The 15,005-nt window shown below is 38.1% G+C and overlaps 1 protein-coding gene across 1 annotated transcript in view; it reads right to left on the reverse strand.

Annotated features, from left to right (window-relative positions):
• The window catches only part of MORC4 (MORC family CW-type zinc finger 4), a 55,050-nt gene that overhangs the window by 11,306 nt on the left and 28,739 nt on the right, over positions 1-15,005 (reverse strand). The window contains exons 10-14 of the mRNA XM_061137885.1: positions 11,577-11,675; positions 7,417-7,545; positions 4,549-4,617; positions 4,121-4,172; positions 2,554-2,729 (exon numbers count right to left, since the gene is read on the reverse strand). Of these exons, the coding sequence (XP_060993868.1) occupies positions 2,554-2,729; positions 4,121-4,172; positions 4,549-4,617; positions 7,417-7,545; positions 11,577-11,675 (525 nt within the window). The remainder of the gene's footprint in view (positions 1-2,553; positions 2,730-4,120; positions 4,173-4,548; positions 4,618-7,416; positions 7,546-11,576; positions 11,676-15,005) is intronic.

The raw sequence follows: 15,005 nt of genomic DNA on the forward strand, positions 1-15,005 counted from the left end.
TAGATTCCATCACTGCCTTAGAATACTGCTTTCATATAGTAAGGACTCAAATATATGTAGAATGAATGAACAGAAACGGGACTATTTCCTTTAAGCTGTCTTGCCCTAAAAGGTTATGCTTGTTTATATCCTAGCTGAACTTACTTTATTGTAGGTCTTCCCCTATCTTTGCTAGATTCGTGAAGACTCACAAAGCTGTTTCCAATGACACCTCTGGAACACCTTGTAGGTCTTATAACCTACTCCACTAGAAAATTTTAAAACACTCTTGGATAGTGTAGGCTTTATTTTATCTAGAATTAAAGAGCTGTACTACATGACCCAAGGACCCTTATCAGCTTTAGGTTTTGATAGCAAGGGAGATCTTTACTCTTGACCAAACCTATTATTCCTTTAACACAGTTTTATAAGAAAACCTTGCATAGTCTATTAAACTCTCAAGCATTTAATTTTCCTCTATAAAAAGGCAGACCATTTCCAATCAATCTGAATCCCCCTATACGTGTAGCTTAAAATGACAGGATCATCATTTACTGACCTTATATAAAACATGACATTAGCAGTATCAATTATCACATGTATCTTGAAGGAATATTATTCTCAAATTAGAATTACACATAAATAGTCAAAAAAGTATTTTACCTGAACTCTAGAGCTAAAACCCAACTCTGGATAGCGCAGTTCCACAATGACTCATACAGAAATCCTAATTAAGACTGATGAAGTATGCCACCCAATGGATGTACTGTCATACTGCACTCATAAAATACACACATACAGAGGTTAGTATTTGTTATCTCCTTCAGGTTACCAAAATCCACTGGACAGTATCAATAGAAACACTGAAGAGAAAGCAAAGGTGGTCACAGCAGAGAAAGGACAGCTTTCAAGAGCAGTGACATCTTGATACTCCACTGGCAATTCTGATGCATGACCATCTCAAGATCAACGTAGAGAGCTAACAACGTGCACAACACTTTTCTCTATACCCCTCCCAACCTAAAATGGGAGTTGGATAACTGTGGATGAATTAGACCAAATCCCTGAGACCAACTAGGCTATATTCCTTAATCCTTTGCTGCAGGGTTCTATCTTAGAAATAGCTCCTTCAATATGACTGAATTCAACTATCAGTTTCTGCATAGCTATTCTCTTCCAACTATTCTTGATGCTTTTGTATAGATTCTCATTTACTTCCTTTAAAGTTGTATTACTTTTTCTCCTAATAGCCTACTTCCTCTTGAGACTCTGTTCATGCTCAGGGGGATGTGAGGTTCTTTCAATGTCTAGGGGGCTTAATTGTGGAAGACTAAGGGACTTGCACACATAAAGAGATGTTTGTCTGGGTGAAAGCTGACAAGATCCACTTAAGAAGCAACAAAGAGGGAGAGAAATCAATAACACTGGTGGAGGCGGGGGCAGGAGTAATTTCCCCCTATTATATATATCCCATTGCTTTTTTCCTACAGTATTTTAAGAAGATATCCAAACTGAAAAGGGTTCATAAAAACTTCACAATCTACTATATAACAGTCATATTATTGTGGACTCTAGAAGTTTCAACCACTAGAGAGCAACTCTGTACCTTCACTATGGCTTGGCCCTGCCAGAAGTGAGAAACACAGTAGCAAGGAGAAAGCAAGTCATAATTAGCAGTCCTGAGTTCTAGTCTCAAGACGGCACATAGGCAGTCTTACCTTTTAGTGCTGCAAATATTCCTGATATTTAAGAAAATTTCTGTAATAAAGATTGCTGTGTGTGCTTAGTTGCTCAGTCATATCCAACTCTTTGCGACCTTATGGACTGTAGCCTGCCAGGCTCCTCTGTCCATGGGGATCTTCCAGGCAAGAATACTGGAGTAGGTTGCCATGCCCTTCTCCAGGGGATCTTCCCAATTCAGGGATCAAACCCAGGTCTCCCACATTACAGGCGGATTCTTTACCACTGGTGGCGGGTCTAAGCCACCAGGGAATAACAAAATAATATTGCTGTGGTGCTAGACAACAAACAAGTAAATTCTAAGCCTAAACTTACATGAAAAATTTACCCTAGGAAACAGTGGACTACAAAGCTTACTTAATGGCACAAACTTCTAATACTTATTTTTATATGTGGCCAACATGTGTTAGGCCTATGGGGCCCTGCAGGATTTCAATATTCCTAAGCTTATAGAAAGAAACAATGCTTATCCAGGTAACATTACCTTACATTTGCATAGTACATTATGCTTTGCAAAGAGTTTTCATGTCCATTACTTCACTTACACAATTTCCAACATAATGGGAATACATAATCCATAAAAGAACATTCGTTGGATGATCACCTCAAAAAAGTAAAACCAAAAAGATAGATAGACTTGACATGACAGTTACAATGTTGAAAAATGGGAGGTACATGTAACATGCAAGTCTATCAATCCCCAAATAGTATTTCTCCTGAATTCCATTCTAGGCTTTAGGAGAAATGCAAACACGATAACCATACCAATTTAGTTTACAGGAAAGCAAACCCTGAGGCTCATTACTGAAGAGAGTCTATATTTTTTTAACACACCTGGAGAACTGAAAAATGCTGGAATCCAGAGGCTTAAGTTGAAGAGAAGATGTTCTGCTTTCTTCTCCAACAGATGAAAGCTGGCTGGGGCTATCAATTCCCTCATACCCAGTCATCTTGTTATTCAAGTCATCCATATCTTGAATAGAAGGGATCTTCAGCGGATTAGTGAATACCTAGCAAAGAAAGAAAGAATTCATAAAAATCCTAATTTCAAACCAAATACCAAAGGATGAGTCAATCCTTCTGATGCTAGGAAAAAACACTTGGCCAAATAAAAATAAACTGTTTCCTACACAAAACAAACAGCGCGCAGTAATGTACACTAGAACACTGACCCCAGGCATGTTCAGTTATAACCTTATCAGCTGGATACCAACAGACCTCCCCAACTCACTTATTGGTTCCTGGAATCATCCCATCAACAACACAAACCCAGGCTCCCAAATCACTTTCTTATTCTCTCTTTGGACCCAGTGTAAGACTGGGTTTTCACTCCTCTGAGATCTGTGATGAGGGAAGGAATGGAGGGAATAAGCACTGCAGCAAATGTCTGTGCTGGTCTTGGAGAAATGCATGCGAGAGACTAACATATACTGCACACACAGAAACATGCATCTGGGGTCTTCTGGGAGAGCCAGCTTATGAAGATAGCATGAATGATGAAGGTGAAGGAGTATAAAGGGGAGGTAAACTGAATGAGGACAAGGCAGTCCCAGGAAATTTCCCAATCTCTAGATCAGACTATAAAGCCAAGATAGGAGGGTTTGCAACCTGTTTATTAATACACCTGGGTCTTGGTAGAGTGTCAGAAGAAGAATTAGTATTTAATTGCCTCTATCCTCACCAGCCTGACCTACCCTGACTGAGTGGGTGGAAGGTGAATCTAACATGCTGCTAGCAGATATCTCTGGGAAAGAGGGTCAAGAGGAAAATCATGCAGAAAGGCAAGGTTGGGTGGGGGAGATAAATGGGTGCTATGGTGGCTGTCAGGAAAGGAGTGTCCCTGAAAGGACGGCCAACCTTATTGCACCCTTCAGCGTCCGGAGCTGGGCAACCATGTCCGAGAGACAGTGCTCCTGAAAATTCAAAACAGCAGAGTCTTTATAAAGCCAGCCAGCCTGAAAGCGGTGGGGGGGAAAGGGCACAAAAGAACCATCCCTTCTTCCCAAGAGGAAAGCAGAAAGGAGTCACCCGTGAATCCTGGAAGGAAGGAGACTGAGGAAAACCAGACACTCAACAGGAGCAGCCTGTATGAGGATGCAACGTAACCCTGAATACTCTGTGACACTGAATGTGACATTCACACTACCCAGAATCAGTACTGAATCCAAATCTGGGCAATACATGATTTGGCTCTTCTATTTTTATGGTGATCTGAACATCAGTAACAGCAGATCAAAGCAAAAATAAAAAGATCCAGTAAAAAAAAAAAAAAAAAAAAGACCACCAGAACAAATGGCTTGTTATTTCTATGCAGCTTTCAAGAGCGCTGCTTTCTTCAACCTATGTCTTCTGTTGGGGGAAATTCTGTGTGAGGAAAGGAAGAGGGTACACCATCTCTCACCTGGTGGCTCTCGTTTTCTGTTGGTACCTTCTTCTTCTCAACAGTTTGATCTCTAGGAGAATATAAAAGTGCTATTTAGTTCACTCATGAACTGTAGATTTAGGTTATAACGTTCCTTCTAAACTAGAAACAGTGTGAGCCTTGCTGAGTAGTTAAGAGTTCGTTCCTGGACTGTGCTACTAAAGAGAGATTTCAAATGCCCTATCAAAAGAGGGTTGGGGTGGGAGAGAGGGAGAGAAACTAGAGCCAATCTCTAGTTGAGACATTCAGGAGATGATTAGAAAGAATAAAGAACTCCAAGAGCAGAGAGGTGAATAGGAAAATCATTAAAAAATCATCTCTCTTCTCAAAATTCCCATCCCATTTGGAAGGGTCAGGCTCCTCTATCAAAGGATATAGACTGCCATCTCGGGTAAGGTATACTCAACTGTTTCTTAGCTCTGCTCAAGTACAGGTCTTCATCAATGAGTTCTTGTTCCTCTGGAACAGAGCACCTCCTGCAGTACATAGAAGAAGTTATCTTTTGGAAAGAAAATGTCTTTGTGCCAGTACCATACTGTCTTGATGACTGTGGCTTTGTAGTAGAGCCTGAAGTAAGCCAGAAAGATAAAGACCAATACAGTATACTAATGCATATATATGGCATTTAAAAAGATGGTAACAATAAAACAGAAAGAGAGACACAGATGTACAGAACGGACTTTGGGACTCTGTGGGAGAAGGCGAGGGTGGGATGTTCTGAGAGAATAGCATTGAAAGAAGTATACTATCAAGGGTGAAACAGATCACCAGCCCAGGTTGGATGCATGAGACAAGTGCTCAGGGGTGGTGCACTGGGAAGACCCAGAGGGATCGGTTGGGGAGGGAGGCGGGAGGGGGGATCGGGATGGGGAACACATGTAAATCCATGACTGATTCATATCAATGTATGGCAAAAACCACTACAATATTGTAAAGTAATTAGCCTCCAACTAATAAAAATAAATGAAAAAAAAATTAAAAAAAAATTGAAGCATTCATTCTGCTTTTGCACTGAAGAAAAAAAAAAAGGGAAGAAAGAAAATGTGCCCTTGACTTTCACCCTTCATTTTCCTCACAAGTATGACAAGGCAGATTAACCACCATCTAACATTATAGAGTTCAGATCCCACCCACATTACAAAATGTGTGGGCAGGTTACTATGTAGCAATTCTTTTTTTCAATGCATACCATATCATTATTTTTGGTGCGTATATCACCCTTCTCCCAAGATACTCAAAGTACTTGACAGCTATAAAATTCGTATGATGGTAGAGAGCATGAAGCATAATCTCTATTTTTACACAGTGAAATTCAAGCCCAAGAGAGACCTGCTTGGGCTTCTATAGAAGGAGACTATCACTTAGACTAGAACCTAGGTCTCCTCCTGCCTCTCATGTACTAAGAAAGAAATCCCCAAGCACGAAGGGATGAGGAGCTGACATTGTAAAAGAGACAGAACAGAGGCTAGCAAAGAAGAGAAAAAGAGGATTCTATAAATCAAAAGATGTTTACTATATGTAAAGCATAAAGAAGAGAATTTTAGGAGTATAAGCTGAAAGAAGTACTAGAAAATGTATTCAGTGGACAAAGGCAATCCTAGAAATAAACAGAAACTAATAATCACTGGAAATCCTATGTTATAACCATTTTATTAGGGGACAAAGTGTCCTGGAAGGTTATGTCTTCTGGACTAAATATAAACTGACAGCATATAGAGAATTTGAAAATGAGACTTCTAAGTACTCAATCTCACATTTTAATCACACCATCCTAAGAGGTACTTAGGCACATCTTTAGTCTATGGGGGAATCCTTGCTTATTACAGAACTGGACTTCATTGCTTTTTATTTCCTCCATTTTCAATGTTTTTTTTCCCTTAAAAAGCATACTCTGGTTTAGTACCTTTTTCTCTATCAGCATTTATACCACAGAAAAAAGTTAAGAGAGTCACAGATGAATTGAAACAAACTGAATTATTATTATGAACCTATGTTTCTGAGTCATATACAAATATTTGTTAAATTGAAATGATGTCCATGATGTGAAAGTTTGGACAATAAAGAAGACTGAGCGCCAAAGAATTGATGCTTTTGAACTGTGGTATAAGAGAAAACTCTTGAGAGTCCCTTGGACTGCAAGGAGATCAAACCAGTCAATCCTAAAGGAAATCAACTCTGACTATTCATTGGGAGGACTGATGCTGAAGCAGAAACTCCAATACTTTGGTCACCTGATGCCAGGAGGCAACTCATTGGAAAAAGACCTTGATGCTGGGAAAGATAGAAGGCAGGAGGAGAAGGGGACATCAGAGGACAAGACGGTTGGATGGCATCACCAACTCAAATGTATATGAGTTCGAGCAAGTTCCGGGAGATGATGAAGGACAGGGAAGCCTGGCATGCTGCAGTCCATGGGGTCACAAAGAATCAGACATGACTGAGCGACTGAACAACAACAAATCTAGATGTTAGCTGTTTCAAGGAACAGATGAAAGTGAAGGTGTTAATCTCTCAGTCGTGTCCAATTCTTTTCGATCCCATGGACTGTAGCCCACCAGGCTCCTCTGTGCATGGAATTCTCCAGGCAAGAATACTGGAGTGGGTTGCCATTTCCTTCTCTAAGGGGATTCTCCCAAAGCAGGGATCAAACCCTGGTCTCTTGCATTGCAGGTGGATTCTTTACCGTCTGAGTGATGGAATTTAGAAAGACAGACATGTAAACAATCTAAATTGAATGTACAATAGGTACTTCAACAGATTCAAGTATAGGAAGCATATGAAGAAAACTGTCAATTCAACCTGAAATATAAATCCCTTGTTCTCAAATAGCTTACAATCTCTTGAAGAGCCCAAATGTATACATATGAAAAACATCCCCCAAATTCAAACAGTATGTGAACAAATGTGAAGAATTAAATACTACCGACAGCCAGAGTAAAATTATTGTAAACTACTGTCTACAGGAGAAGTATCACACAAAATACTTCTGCTTCCCAGACGATATGATCAGATGGAATATAGAAAGTCTCTCTAAGCAAGTGGAATGACAGTATCAAGTCATGGAGAAGGGAATACATGTAGCATGTATAGGGAAGAGTGAAGCCACAGGCCTGCTAAAGCAGAAGGCCTGTGTTAACATACAATGAATAGGTAAAGACCAGTTAGCACAGGGGCTTGAATGCCAGGCTGAAGAGTGTGGACTTGAGATGAAAAGTGTTTTAGAACAGAGACAAATCAGGACTTATCTCTGGCATAATACTGAGTCTTAACCTTACCTGTACTTTGGGTGGGAATTATAGTAGCAAAACCATCTTGCAGGTAATGTGGATGGATCAACCTTGCCAGGAAGCCTCCTCCATTTCAGACACTCATCACACTGTACCCATGTCTGGTCAGGAATCTTCCTGAATGGAAGAAAACAAAAATATGACTGTCTATATTCTAGCTCTATACTCTTTCTTACATTAGAAAGGCTATATTCTAGCTTTATACTCTTACATTAAAAGGCATACCCTAAAATTGAAAGAACTGAAAGAAAGAATTAAACATGAAATGTGTTAGAAATGTTATAGTCCAGGTGTCTAAAATGTATAATCTTAAACTTCACAGATAAAACAATGATAGAACTAGACCAGATATGGATATGAAAACAGTAATAAGTATTAATGTGGTAAGCCACCAAATTATAGAGCTCAACAGTACTTATCCTGGAACCTTATTTCTTGAGTTTAACAAAAGGATAACTTTAACTCTAAAATTTATTAATCAGCAAAAATTTTATATATATTACTAAATATTACTAAATTTATATAATATTACTAAAAAATAAAACCCACAGAATCATTTTATTTGCTTCTATCCAAACCCATGATAGATTTGAAATGCATCTGTGAGAGTCGTTGAAGCAATGTCATTACAGTGTCTCCTCTATTTCTGCACAGGCTCCCTAGTCCTTTTTTCCCCTTTCAAAAAGTCTTTGTTTATACTTAAATAAAAATTTTATTAGATAGATATTCCCAAAGTTAATCTTAAAAAGTAGCATAAATTTGATTAAATTTTGTAAGTAGAAAAAGTGGCTCCAGTCCAACAACTGGGTTATTAACAGAGAATTCTTCCAGAATTCTACTCTTTTAAAAAATTTTTGGCTGCACCCTGCACCATGTCAATTCTTAATTCCCTGACCAGGAATTGAACCTGTGTGCCCTGCATTGGAAGACAAGTCTTAACCACTGGACTGCCAGGGAAGTCCCCAGAGCTCTACTCTTAAAACACATACTCATTCCCATCTCCTTCAGGAAGTGTAACCCAGTCACATACACCTTGGGGTAAATTTGTTTCCCTGTAAGAGGAAATGATCCATATATAAGAGAAGTAGTGTGCATCTAACATGTGAAAGGCAGACCAGACTGGGAAGGGAGAAGGCTAGAGAAAAGAGAGAGGGTAGAGGGGCACCTAGAGCTTTGAAAAACATGTAATTTAGCCTAGGACAGATTCTGTGTATGTTACATTTCTACTGCTCTTATGCTAGACATTTCAATAGTGGTTTGATTCTTTTATGTCTTAGTTCAATATTTTTGTATCTTTTTAAATGGTGCTTTTTTTCTAGTTATAAAAGCAATATAAGCCCATCCATGTTAAAAAACTATAAAATACAGAAAGAAAAATAAAATGTACCAGTAAGTCTTCTACTCAAATACAATGTCTTCTTGTTTAAAACTGTTTTAATGAAGAGAATCCATACACATTCTTGGATACACAGCTTCCTATCTCCTAGCTATAGGCTGCTCCAGCCTTGCAACTCTCAACTCCAAGCTCAGGCCCGACCTCTGGTGTCTATATATTTCTGTACAGCCACTGTTTTATTTGAGGCTTCCCTCATAGCTCAGTTGGTAAAGAATCTGCTTGCAGTGCAGGAGACCGGGGTTCTATCCCTGGGTCAGGAAGATCTCCTGGAGAAGGAAATGGCAACCCACTCCAGTATCCTTGCCTGGAAAATCCCATAGACAGAGGAGCCTGGTGGGCTGCAGTCTATGGACTCACAACGAGTTGAGCATGACTGAACAACTAACACACTGTTTTATTTAGAGCCAGAGAAAGCAGTTTCAGCAGTAGTGCAAGGGGACAGAAAAGGTCATATTAGCTTTGGTTTTACATGCACACACACAAGAGTCTCTTGCAGAAGCACGTCAATATTACTCTCTCGGGAACAAGCATTAGAGACAGTAATTCTCTACCTCAGGTTACATGCAGACCATGGTAGATCCTCCCAACCAGGCAGACAGAAGAGGCTTTTTGTGTGTAAGCCTAAATAGGCAGCTGAAGGGGCTATGCTATATTTTCCTCATTGCATCCTTCCAGAAGAGTGTCATGGTTAAGAATTTGGGTTTGGGGGCCAGACTGCTTTTATTTGAAAACTGGATCTACCACTTTCTATTTATCTAATTTTGAACAAGTTACTTAAGCTCTCAGTGCGTAAGTGTCTACATTTGTAAAGAAGTAATAATATCATCTGCCTATCTCACAGGATTGTTGTGATGGTTAAATATACATGTAAAGACCTTAAACCAGTGTCTGACAGGTAAGTACTAAATAATCATCATTAATTAAACTTCCAGAAAACGCTGTATAACATATATACACACACTCCAGCAATATATGAACATCTGTTCCATTGCATTAATCGCTGTTTATTTAAAAGGCAAAAAGATTATCTCATCTTAATTTGCATTTCTTTGAAAACCATGGATGTTGGACAGGAATAGAGATCTTTAGAATCAGATACAGTGATAGTCATACAGCAACTATGTGGCATTGAAAACAAAATTTTATTTTTCTTTTTAAGCTTTAAATTATTTTAATTGGAGGCTCATTACTTTACAATATTGTAGTGGTTTTGCCATACATTGACATGAATCAGCCATGGGTGTACATGTGTCCCCCATCCTGAACCCCCTCCCACCTCCCTCTCCATCCCATCCCTCAGGGTCATCCTAGTGCACCAGCCCTGAGCACCCTGTCTCATGCATCCAACCTGGGAAAACAAAATTTTGTATCAAACATTTGATGATTTCCATTTAAAAGGAACACAGTGCCTACCCCCAAATGAACTTTCAACACTCTAATCTTTGTTTTGATGGTATAATTGACTGTGTACATGTTGTCACACATTCTGCCCTCTGTATTATGCTTCTTTCCTGGCCTCCTGAAGCATTTCAACCTGATCCACCATTCTGTATGTAATTTTGTGTCTTAGAGTCAGTAAATTCTACATTTTTTCTTGATATGTTGGGTTCTCTATTTCTATTCTCAAATTTCTTGATATGGTTCCAACAATGTTCACTAGAATAAAAAGAAGGGAAGTTTGCTAATATTTCTGAATGCCTACTATATGCCAGGTACTGTGTTAGGCCATCTAACTTAACACATTATTGGCTGGGGATTTTTGCAGAAATTAACACCTGTGGCTGGTGATTTGTTATGTAAGTGAATACTGATATGTCTCCAGTCAAATGTAAAATAATTATCCTCCAATTAAAAAATTTAAAAAAATAACATTAAGGTAACAAATGACATAGTAATACGTCTCTGGTCAATAATGAGTTAATATACTCAGAGAGATGAAGTGACTTACTTACCTAAGCTCATTCAACTATTAAGAATCAGATTTAATAGAGAACAGGCTTGTGGTTGCCAAGGTGGGGGGTGGTGGGGTGGGTAGAGGAGGGAAGGAATGAGAGTTTGGGATTATCAGAGGCAAACTATTATACATAGGATGGATAAACAACAAGGTCCTACTGTATAGCACAGGAACTATATTCAATATCCTGTTTCAACCATAATGGAAAAGAATATGAAAAAGAATATACATATGTATAACTCTGTCACTTTGCTGTACAGAAGAAATTAATATAACATTGTAAATCAATTATACCTCAATAAAATCTAAAAACAAACCAAAAACTAGTAGACTTTTATCCATGATTTAATTTCATGACTTTTGCCTAATTATTTGGAAATAGAGAATACAACAGTCATTTATTTAGATTTTGAAGTAATATTCATAACATTTATAGATCTTATGACCTGAAAACAATTTTAATACATTAGATAATATACAGTAAAATTTAAAAAAAGAAGAAGTAGATCTAAATTTTCAACCAAGGAGTAGCTGATTCAAATGGTCATCATCTTCCATTACATTACACCGATGACAGGATAAACTGACAATACTAAACTCATCATATTTATGATCCAAACCACACAAGTGTTAAACCAGAATGAAGAGGTTTAGAGAATGATGAAATTAGTACCTGTGATTTCCTGGTTTTCAGTTAATTAAACTTCCTCATGTGAAAAGCATCATCTTTCCTATTCCTTTCATTTGCCTTATAAGATGTTACCCCTGACACTTTTATTTTCTAAATTTACTACTCACGGTATTGGACTGACTATGGCTGAGGTCTCCAAATTCTCTTGGGAGGTCTTTTCCTTCCAATAAGCATTGAGCTTCTGGGCAAGGGCATTTACTGTCAACCTGAAAGAAAAAGAAAGAAGCATGTCAATGTTAAGAATTTGTTGAATAATTTTGTAATCTTTAAGATGCTCCCACTTAACGGAAACCAGCCATTTAGAATATTCAGCATAGGTTTGAACATCTACACTTCAAGCAACTAGGATAGGAATCTACTACCTTTGTAAATTACATGTCAAAATGACAAAGTTCATAATGTTGAATAGTCACTTTGGTTGAAAAGGTTAAGATGGTCCTAAAAAATGCTGTGTTCTCCACATTTTAGAATCACAGTGAGGGAAAATGACATTAGAGACAATGACAGAAGACTACACTGCAGATAAGTAGTTGGGGAGTTATTCAGCTGTCAGATCACTACACATAAACAATTCAGGACCAAGTTCAAAGTCAGAGGATCAAATACTGCACCCTACCTATTACAAATCAATCAAACAGTAACTTAAAACATGTCTATATGGTTCTTCTTTATCCAAATGCTGATCATAGCAGTTACAGCAGCAATAGGTAACAAAGTTCCCTTCAGCCTTCTATGACACAGCTGTTAGTAGAGGCTATGCCCCAATTATGGCTCTTGCCCTTTCTCTTCTTAAATGAACAACAGCAGACCCAGGGTCAAACAGTATGATGTGCAGCAAATCTGAATTTTACTTTGAAAAACTGGCAATTTCTAGTGAAAAATTTCTGTTTAATTCTACAATTCAGGATTACAACTTAATGTACAGCTGTGCATACATACTTGAAATATTACAAATTTAGTATTTTTTTAAAAAAAATCTCGACTCCCCAAAGATTTTGTAGACCTTTCCTTAAGAGAAATTCTTCCTTAACTCCACCTTGCTCGTATTAGATTCTGACTACACAGAGAAGATTAAATGAACTTTCTTGTAAACTCTCATTCCCCGCTCTGACCTACCAATGTACCAAACCTCTATTGTTTATATTCTTTCCTGAAGTCACAGATGAAGAATTATTTATTGCTTTCTATTAAAGTTTTATTTAAAATCTACTTTTTAAAAAAGATTACAGGGGCTTCCTTGGTGGTCTAGTGGTTAAGAATCTGCCTGCCAATGCAGAGGACACCAGTTCGATCCCTGGTCTGGGAAGATCCCACATGCTGAGGAGCAACTAAGCCCATGCACCACAACTACTGAGGCCATATGCTGAAACTACTGAAGCCCACATGCCTAGAGCCTTTGCTCCACAAGAGAAGCCACTGCAATGAGAGGCCTGCGCACTGCGATTGCAAATGAAGCGTAGCCCCTGCTCACTGCAACTGGAGAAGACCCACGCAGCAATGAAGATCAAGCATGGCCAAAATTAAAAAATAGTTAAATAAATAAAAAAGATTCCATGGGATTCTGGAAAGCTGGTGGAGTAGGAAGCAAGAATCTGCCTTCCCATAAAGACAACATTTACACTGGCAGAACTGGCAGAACCATTTGGAATTCTGGAGTCTATCGAATGCTTGTAATCTCCAGGGGAATGCTTGGATGACAAATTGGGAAATCTCAGCTCTTAGCACAGTAGTAGTTACCCATCTCCTACCCCAGCCCCATGTCAGATGGCTATGCACACATTTCAAGAGTAGCTTGCAGGAACCAGGGTAGGCAAAAAGGACCTCTCCCTCCAAATACTGGGGATCTGTGCTCTGATCTCTGCTGCTTCTGCTCACAGCATCATGTAACCCCACGGTAACCCCAAAGAAAATAGCTATAAATATACACAAAAGGAAATGAGAAGAATTTAAATGCTTCACTACAAAAAAATCAACTAAACATAAAAGGTGACAGTAATACAGGAAATGAAGGACAAAATATAAGACGTATAGAAAACAAACAGCAAAATGACAGACATCCTTTCTTATCGGTAATTACTTTAAATTTAAAAGGATCAAACTCCCCATCAAAAGACAGACAGATGGGCAAAATGGGTTTTAATAAAAAGGCCAAAACATATGCTGTCTATGTGAGACTAATTTTACATACAAAGACACACAGTGAAAATGAAAGGATAGAAAAGGATGTTTCCTGTAAATAATAACCAAAAGAGAGCAAGGGTAGCTATTTAATAGAAGTATCAGACAAAATAGACTATAAATCGTAAGAGCTAAAACACTGAAGCAACCTGTGTCCACTGATAAATGAATGGATAAGCAAAGTATGGTACATACAAACAAAAGATTATGAAAAAACGAAACAGCCTTAAAAAAGTAAATTCTGCTGATTCATGTCAATGTATGGCAAAAACCACTACAATATTGTAAAGTAATTAGCCTCCAACTAATAAAAATAAATGGAAAAAAAATAGACTTTGAAAAAAAATAAAAAAATAAAATTAAAAAAAAAACTGAAAGAAGATACGTCTAATCTGTTCTGTTCTGCAAAATGTCAATAGAGAGTCTTAAAAAAAAAAAGTAAATTCTGACATATGTACAACACAGATGCAACTTGAGGACATTATGTTAAGTGAAATAAGTCACAAAATGAGAAATACTGTGTGATTTCACTTACATGAGGTACTTAGCATAGTCAAATTCAAAGCAGAATGGTGAGAACGAGGAGTTATTGTTCAATAGGTAGAGAATTTCAGTTTTGCTAGATGAAAATAGTTCTGCAGATGATGGTGGTTGTAGAGTAAGGGAGTTAGAGAAGGCAAGGTTCGGAAAAAGAATGAGACCAGCACTTTACAGGAACAGATCACCTTTAATGAGGCCAGAAAGAGCAGCACTCAGATTAGTGACCTGCTGCACTAACCCAAGAAAAGACTAAGTATATACAGTATATATAGGCACATATGTGGAAATCTAGTCTTAACGGGGCCTGTTCTTCTCCAAGGTTGTTCAGAGTAGTTATCTCTTAAATGGCTGGGGCAAGGAGTTCAGGAGATGAACGTAATCAACCTTAAAGTCCATTTTTTTCCTTCAGGTGAGAGAGTTCTTTGTTTTGCATAGAATGGTGGGGAGGACCCTGAGGGGAGTTTTAACTCCAGGCTATTTTGAGCTATGTAACTTTGCTTCAGGGTGATGGTTGCATAACAATATGAATGTACTTCATACCGCCAAACTGCACATTTAACAATGGTTAAGATGGTAATGTTATGTGTATTTTACCACAATTAAAAAAAGGAAATAAGATTATGTGGTCATCAGGGGTTGGAGAGGAGGGGAAATGAGGAGTGATTGCTAATGGACAAGATGTTTCTTTTTGAGATGATGAAAATGCTTTAGAATTAGATAGTGGTGATGGCTGTACATACTTTGTGAATATACCAAAACCAACAAAGTAGTCATTTTTAAATGGTGACATTTATGGTACACGGATTATATCTCAATCA

Source organism: Dama dama, chromosome X, assembly GCF_033118175.1.
Source record: "Dama dama isolate Ldn47 chromosome X, ASM3311817v1, whole genome shotgun sequence".
Taxonomy (NCBI): domain Eukaryota; kingdom Metazoa; phylum Chordata; class Mammalia; order Artiodactyla; family Cervidae; genus Dama; species Dama dama.